General features: G+C 36.2%; 2 protein-coding genes across 2 annotated transcripts; both read left to right on the top strand.

The window, feature by feature from the left end:
- Nucleotides 1-2,426: 2,426 nt before the first annotated feature.
- On the top strand, nucleotides 2,427-2,963 carry LOC136854864 (uncharacterized). Its single transcript, XM_067131398.1, has one exon. It carries the CDS (start codon nucleotides 2,427-2,429, stop codon nucleotides 2,961-2,963), a length of 537 nt encoding a protein of 178 aa, XP_066987499.1.
- A 753-nt stretch (nucleotides 2,964-3,716) lies between these two features.
- LOC136854863 (uncharacterized) lies at nucleotides 3,717-7,572 on the top strand. The gene is made up of 2 exons (XM_067131397.1): nucleotides 3,717-4,187; nucleotides 7,435-7,572. The coding sequence occupies exons 1-2, from the start codon at nucleotides 3,717-3,719 to the stop codon at nucleotides 7,570-7,572; spliced, it is 609 nt and encodes a 202-aa protein (XP_066987498.1).
- Nucleotides 7,573-8,666: the final 1,094 nt, after the last annotated feature.

Below are 8,666 nucleotides of genomic sequence, written 5' to 3'. Positions count from 1 at the left end.
ACAACACCGGACTGCATTAAAGAACTATTGGTGTTATGTTTCGTCACAAAGAAAATCTGCTCCCTTTAATGCAGTTCGTTGTTGTTTATTTATTTACTTGCTGTCAATGCCATTGTCAGACACAGGATGGAATTAGATATTCCATCTTAGTCAGATATATTGGCGTTAGCTTTCGCACTGGGTGCAAGTTGTCCAATCCTGAAACATCAGATATTTAGAAATCATATAAAACTGTGCAAAAGTAAAATAAACTATAATGATTTTAAGATTATACTGGCCAGCCAACACGAACACCACCTCCCATATTCTTGAATCGTTAGCGATCAAGAAGATCGTTCCCTCTCTGAACAATTATTCCTCGTCCACGCCCCTGTCTGTATATAGCCTAAACCACACCCCAACTTATGTTCACTGCTTTTTCATACAGCAACTGAACTTCGAGGAATAAGGTCAGTTAGTTGGAATATTCTAGTTCTCTCTCCTTTTTAACGATTTTATTTTACGGTTACCTTTTGTTTTGGTGTTTTACTTTATCTTAATTTATTTGTACATACATATCAACATTTCCTGTTGTATTTGTATATTTTACTTTGTATTTTTAGCCTTGAGGATAAGACAAGGATCTCGAAACGTAGGACGTGAAGAATAAATGAAAACCATGCTCTTGCGTGTGTATATATATATATATATATATATATATATATATATATATATATATATATATATATATATATATATATATATATATATGAAGAATATCTCTCTGGTATGCTGTCATGATTACGTCTTTGGTTAGATCGACTGACAACAGCATTGCGATGGCATTCAGTATGATATTCTCTCTCTCTCTCTCTCTCTCTCTCTCTCTCTCTCTCTCTCTCTCTCTCTCTCTGTGTGTGTGTGTGTTAAATGAGAATAATGCCCATCTGTTGGTGGAACTATATCTTTGGCCAATAATATAGCAATCGCTTTACCAACACGACTTATTCCGAGCCGTCGAAACCAGTCTTTCTTGTTCCAGAATCATTCTGTGCCCAGGCTATTTACCTGAGTCTGATTGGCTTCGAGCGGGAATCAAATGGATTTCCTCTTGGGTCGCGTTCAGTTTGTTCATCGAAATTATCTGGCTACGTTCGGGATGTCCGTGCCAGCTGTTGCAGAGCGTGTTTCGTAAGTTCTAAATCCAGGATATTCCTCTCTTCTGTACGCTAGATTTTTGAGACAGTACTGAAGATGGAAGCCACTGTTTCATATGCCCTAAATCCAGGGTATTCTTGTCTTCTGTACGCCAGATTTATAGATGGAAGCCACTCTTTTGCTGGAACAGTAGGCTGTATCCTACAGAATTCGAATTGAAATCTAATTGTAGGTGACACTCCGTTATTGATAGTAATTCTAAAAATATCAGTAACAGTTCTGTAACTAGTATCATAGAACGTCTTGGAATACCCTAACAGTGAAGGGAATCTTAATATATATGACGAAACTAAGTATTACGATTCAGCGATTGATAAAAAAAAAAGAAATAGATCAACAATGTGATAACTGCGAATAATTTAAAAGGTCAACCAATTCAAGAATTTACTCATGAGTTTTTAAGTGAAGTTGTAACGAGCTTAACGGGAGACCAGCACCATTTCTATACCCTCACTGGGCTGCCATTTTGGTGGGAGAAGCCAATCACAAAATCTATTTAATTTGTAAGCCAAAACATTCCCATCCGCCAAGGTGGGACAGAAAGATCGAACTTCCCTTGAAATGCCATGATTTTGGCTTGTTTTCAGAGTTGACAGACTTATCATCTTCGATTTAAAATGGTTGTGATTATATATATATATATATATATATATATATATATATATATATATATATATATATATATATATATATATATGTGTGTGTGTGTGTTGTGTTTGTGTGTGTGTGTATACATATAGTTTAATAGATATAAAGATAGACACGAGTTATGAAGGCCATACAGTTATCAGTGTTTTTTTACTTTAAATGATTAAAATTTCATTCAAATTACTGTATTGATCTCTCTCTCTCTCTCTCTCTCTCTCTCTCTCTCTCTCTCTCTCTCTCTCTCTCTCTCTCTCTCTCTCCCCCCTTAAGCTCCGTGCCTTAGAGGTGGGAAAGGAGGAAGGAACGTCAACATAGGTTAAAATGAAAATGGTATATTTGCTGCCACCTTCCTTTTGAGCGATCCATTAGGAAGGAGATTCCATAAATGATAAATAAAAAAAGTGTTTGTTGTCCTCAGGGAAGCAGTAGGGAAATATGATACAAACTCGTCAATTATCGCTTGCCAGTTGTATGTATATCAAGCTTTAACTGGAGTGAAAACTTTTCTTGGGAATTGAAAGTGAAAGAAGACATAGATGGAATGGAAATCAATTATAATATTACGGGCAAAGAAGATATGTATGGTTATATTAGGAGCAAAGAAGATATGTATGGTTATATTAGGAGCAAAAGAAGATATGTATGGTTATATTAGGAGCAAAGAAGATATGTGTGGTTATATTAGGAGCAAAGAAGATATGTGTGGTTATATTAGGAGCAAAGAAGATATGTGTGGTTATATTAGGAGCAAAGAAGATATGTGTGGTTATATTAGGAGCAAAGAAGATATGTATGGTTATATTAGAGCAAAAGAAGATATGTGTGGTTATATTAGGAGCAAAGAAGATATGTATGGTTATATTAGGAGCAAAGAAGATATGTATGGTTATATTAGGAGCAAAGAAGATATGTATGTGTATGGTTATATTAGGAGCAAAGAAGATATGTATGGTTATATTAGGAGCAAAGAAGATATGTATGGTTATATTAGGAGCAAAGAAGATATGTATGGTTATATTAGGAGCAAAGAAGATATGTGTGGTTATATTAGGAGCAAAGAAGATATGTATGGTTATATTAGGGGCAAAGAAGATATGTATGGTTATATTAGGAGCTAAGAAGATATGTGTGGTTATATTAGGAGCAAAGAAGATATGTATGGTTATATTAGGAGCAAAGAAGATATGTATGGTTATATTAGGAGCAAAGAAGATATGTATGGTTATATTAGGAGCAAAGAAGATATGTATGGTTATATTAGGAGCAAAGAAGATATGTATGGTTATATTAGGAGCAAAGAAGATATGTATGGTTATATTAGGAGCAAAAGAAGATATGTATGGTTATATTAGGAGCAAAGAAGATATGTATGGTTATATTAGTAAGCAAAGAAGATATGTATGGTTATATTCCGCAAAGAAGATATGTGTGGTTATATTAGGAGCAAAGAAGATATGTGTGGTTATATTAGGAGCAAAGAAGATATGTATGGTTATATTAGGAGCAAAGAAGATATGTGTGGTTATATTAGGAGCAAAGAAGATATGTATGGTTATATTAGGAGCAAAGAAGATATGTGTGGTTATATTAGGAGCAAAGAAGATATGTATGGTTATATTATGAGCAAAGAAGATATGTATGGTTATATTAGGAGCAAAGAAGATATGTATGGTTATATTAGGAGCAAAGAAGATATGTGTGGTTATATTAGAGCAAAGAAGATATGTGTGGTTATATTAGGAGCAAAGAAGATATGTATGGTTATATTAGAGCAAAGAAGATATGTGTGGTTATATTAGGAGCAAAGAAGATATGTATGGTTATATTAGGAGCAAAGAAGATATGTATGGTTATATTAGAGCAAAGAAGATATGTATGGTTATATTAGGAGCAAAGAAGATATTTATGGTTATATTAGGAGCAAAGAAGATATGTGTGGTTATATTAGGAGCAAAGAAGATATGAATGGTTATATTAGGAGCAAAGAAGATATGTGTGGTTATATTAGGAGCAAAGAAGATATGTATGGTTATATTAGGAGCAAAGAAGATATGTATGGTTATATTAGGAGCAAAGAAGATGTGTATGGTTATATTAGGAGCAAAGAAGATATGTATGGTTATATTAGGAGCAAAGAAGATATGTATGGTTATATTAGGAGCAAAGAAGATATGTATGGTTATATTAGGAGCAAAGAAGATATGTGTGGTTATATTAGGAGCAAAGAAGATATGTATGGTTATATTAGGGGCAAAGAAGATATGTATGGCTATATTAGGGACAAAGAGGATATGTATGGTTACATTAGGGGTGGAATAAATTATATCAAGGACAAAGAGGAAGTAATGTATGGCAGTATATATGTGTATATGTATATGTATATATATATATATATATATATATATATATATGTTACACACACAAGAGTGTGTGTGTGTGTGTGCGTTTGTTTATATAGAACGCAGGTCATTTCTCAGACGACGGAGCAAAGCAAAGAGCAAAGGGTAAATTCTCTGTGAGTTAACGTAGACAAAACCAGTTCTGTCAGAAATACTCTTAGACGATAAGGGACTGGAATATAAAGCTGAGGCTAAAGATAAGCTCTGAGGCCTATGAGGTCATTCAGCGCTGAAAGGGACATTGAGCGTAAGACGGTATTAAAGTTGCAACGGGAGAAAAACCTCGCGGTTGCACTATAAAACTGTTGTTAGGAAAGTAAGATGGAAGAAAGAGAACACGAGCGGAGGTACGGCAAAAAGAATGAAAGGGGTTGCAGCTAGGGACCTAAGGGAGGCTGCAAAGAACCTTAAGTAGTGCCTACAGTGCACCGCGTTAGAGAACAGTAGGAGCAGAGACGAGGAACGTTGACACTGATCCTTCCTCCTAGTTTATTCAGACCCTCGGACACGCAACTGCCCCCAAGGAAAAGTTTAAAATTGAGAACATAAGAAAAATTAAAACTTTCTCGCGGAAAATAGTCGATGCGATGTGATGAAATATTCCCTCTGTGCAGCTGCATATACATATGTATAAAGAAGGAGGCGTTTGAAGATGAGGGAAGCTGAGAAGATAGTGCTTGCATTCTCATGAATATTTCCGTCCTTAAATTATGGTTTTCATCAAAGTCTTCCGGCGGGAATCGATTTCCAATATCTATTTTCCGTTATCAAAGATAAAATGAGGAGATTCCCCGGGGCGATAAAATTTCCTGCACTCAAAATACTGTGCGTTAGTTCATCATAGAACGCGGCTGTATCAAAACCATATGGCAGGCGCTGGCAAATTTATTAAAGCAATTCCCCCAGGAAACGGGAAGATGAGGCCCCCCCCTCTCTCTCTCTCTCTCTCTCTCTCTCTCTCTGGCCAGCATTGCCAAAGACAAGCACAAAATAAGGATAGTGTTCCATTCTGATCCATGAAAATTCAGTCATTCTACCGTTTTCTTGCCAGGCAGCGAGATGTTCTTGAATTCTTATCACCGCATACACGGTAATGAATGAAATGATAGTGACTGTTCATTTTGCGTAACTTCTCGAAACTAACTTTGCATATCAACTACAATGTGAAGGAATATTATTTTTTGTATAGTCCTGTTATTCATTGGTGCACTAGAATATCGACTGATTTGCAGCTAGAAATTTCCGCTAAGAGATTCTGGTGGAAATTGACTAGCTGGTAATTAGCCGATATTCTAGTACATCAGTGAATAGTAGAACTATACAAAAAATAATATTTTTTCACAATCCTTCTCTATCGAAAAAGAACCAGAAGATCTACGCTCCTAGATATTGAGAACGACCAGAGAAAATATTTTCTTAGAGCAGATGGCTAAAAGACAAATGAATGAATTAATTAATTAATTTATTTATTTATTTATCCTTTCGAAACATGATAGGCACTACCGACGACCACATTAGACATGACTGACTTAAACAGGAACGTTTGATTCAGCTCAGAGGTAGACAGATGGAATCTCTTTGGTGAAAACGCTATTTACTGTAGAATTTAATCTCCTTCCCTCTCCTGAGGCTTGTGCAACGGGACTCGTCTCCTCGCATTATGTGACGAGAGCCCTCAAGGTCTGGAGAGGTTGCCAGGCTTAGAAATGACCAGCAGTTGGACAGCTTTCATGTTTGTAAAAAGAGCTTTTCTCTCTCTCTCTCTCTCTCTCTCTCTCTCTCTCTCTCTCTCTCTCTCTCTCTCTCTCTCCTGTGAAGGTACTTGAAATTTCAATACATTAATATTTTGCCTTGTAATATATTTTTCAGTCGTGTCCTCGAGGATATATTGAAAAGTTTCGTTAGAAATTTAGCACCTTCCGAATTCCCGTAATAAAGCAATAAACTCCTACACATTCTTCATAACACTGCAACGATTATATAAAGAACATTATCCATCATTAAACTCAAATCTCAATCATGACTTTTTAATGGAGTAGAATTTGGGCCAAAGGCCAAGCGCTGGGACCTATGAAACCATTCAGCGCTAAAAAGGAAATTGAGAGTAAAAAGGTTTGAAATGTGTAACGGGAGGAAAACCTCGCGGTCGCGTTAAGAAGCAATTGTTGGGAGAAGGTGGAAAGTAAGATGGAAGAAAGAGAATATGAACGTAGGTGCAGTAAAAGGAATGAAAGGGGTTTCAGCTAGGGGTCGAAAGGACGCTGCAAAGAACCTTAAGTAATGCCTACATTGCACCGCGTGAGGCTCACTGACGGCACTGCTCCCCTACGGGGATGATTTTTTAAAAGAGTAAAATAAGGAGATGAATCTTTTCCCTAACTATGTAATGAAAGTGAAAATAGTTTGTTCGTATTTGTTTTATGAATCCAGAAGCTACGGTTTGTCTTTTTATATTATTATTATTATTATTATTATTATTATTATTATTATTATTATTATTATTATTATTATTCTGAACATAGACAGTCTCCTCATTTAACAGTGGTGGTTTCCAGACATGAATATTTGACAAACTGCTAAAATGTTATGGCAGAGATCGCTGAAAAAATAAAATCTAACTTGAAGTTCTAATATCACCTAAGTAAGAAGTCGAACAATGTGAGATCTCTCGTCTTTTAAAGTGGTTCATGCTAAGACTGTTACCATTTGTTTTATATTACTAAAATTACACTATATATCGAAATACAGGTATTCAAATCTACCTCCAAGTACAGTGAGCAAGATACGCAAACTTCTCAAGCATTAAAATGCCAAAAAAATAAAAAATAAAAAAGGGTCACTAGCTAAAAGATTACAATGTCTGCGTAGAGTCTGTGGAAATTAGCTTGTTTAAAAGAGTACTGATACGTAATTCAATATCACACACACACACATGTTATATATATATATATATATATATATATATATATATATATATATATATATATATATATATATATATATATATATATATATATATATATATATATATATATATATAATTATATATATGTAAAGTGCACCAAGAATACAATTATATATATGAAGACTTTTGGCCTTTACAGTTTCATCGGTCTTTAAATCCAGCCTACCGCAGTCAGGCTGTCCTAACTGCCAGGCTTTCCCTTTGTCGTCATTGGCGTTATTTCAGAGAGATCGTCAGGAGCTTGAGGCCCTTTGGCTGTCGGAGCCATTCATTAGCATGTCTCCTCGCACCAGAGAACAGCAGCAGCAGCAGCAGGAACAAAAGGAGAACTTTGTGTCGAGAAAGGCTGTCCCATCCATGTGATTAAATTCACGGCTCGGACATGAAACTCTTGACGCGTGTCAGGATGGATCTGCTGAAACTTGGCTCCAGTGTGATCAAAGCAAACCTCCCAATTATGGATCTCGTTTATATTCACTGAAAGCGTCGGCGTTGCAACACTGTAATCTTCGCATCGTCCTCTCCTAAATTAGGGAAATTATTTCTTGTCCGTTTGTTTGTTTCTCAACTCAGTTTTCCGAGTTGATTTGTTGTCAGACCCTCTCACTGGACAACAATCTATTCCATCTAAATCTTTCCCCCAGCCGTTTTAATAAAGAATATCTTCTTTGGCAATCATTTTTCTCCCGTTCTTTCCCTTTCATCAGAAACTAACTATATCCTTTGCTACTGTTCTTAATTGTATTGTTCAGCGTCTTCGCCAGTTTGCTAATTCTTCCCAGAATCCCAGCACCGTCCCTCATCACCGCACCTAAAACAAAATGTGTTCAAAATTAACATTTCATGAGCATCCTTCGACATAAGGGCCCTCCCCTGTCCTTAACACCAGCGAGCTCGCTGCCGTTTGCCACCCGGACCCCCCACCAGACCCCGCTCATTCCACTCCAGGGAGAATTTTGTGCCAGGTTTTGCCTGTCACAAAAAAGCGAGGTCAGCTTTTACGTATTGGCTTGCCCTACTTCCTCTATCTCCTGACTCCTTTAACTTTGGAAGGGAAACTCTACAAAAGTTTCTGTTCTAATTTTAAATCATAACAAGTCATCAGTGACGTGCATGAGCAATATCTAAAAAAAAAAAAAACATTAGCGATTCCCACTAGAAGTCTAATGTGAGTTACCTCCTCCACATTCCGACCCCTTTAACTTTGGAAGGCAACTGTCACTCTCCAGTTATATCATTCATGAGTTATAAGTGACCTAATTGCCCAATGAATAATACAAAAGCATTTGACGTTCCCTCCATGATGACTATAACCGGAAAAGCTCTAGAATATAGTCTTGTTATTTGAAGCTCTCCCCACCGTTCTCTTCATTACACGAAGGAACATAAATCAACAGGAGGTATAATTATGTATACTTTTTCTTTTTCCTTTTCTTTTTCAGTTAACCCCACCCATA

The sequence above is a fragment of the Macrobrachium rosenbergii genome, chromosome 30 (assembly GCF_040412425.1).
Source record: "Macrobrachium rosenbergii isolate ZJJX-2024 chromosome 30, ASM4041242v1, whole genome shotgun sequence".
In the NCBI taxonomy this organism is placed as follows: domain Eukaryota; kingdom Metazoa; phylum Arthropoda; class Malacostraca; order Decapoda; family Palaemonidae; genus Macrobrachium; species Macrobrachium rosenbergii.
The sequence above is the reverse complement of the archived record's forward strand: the minus strand, read 5'-3'. Positions and strand labels throughout refer to the sequence as shown.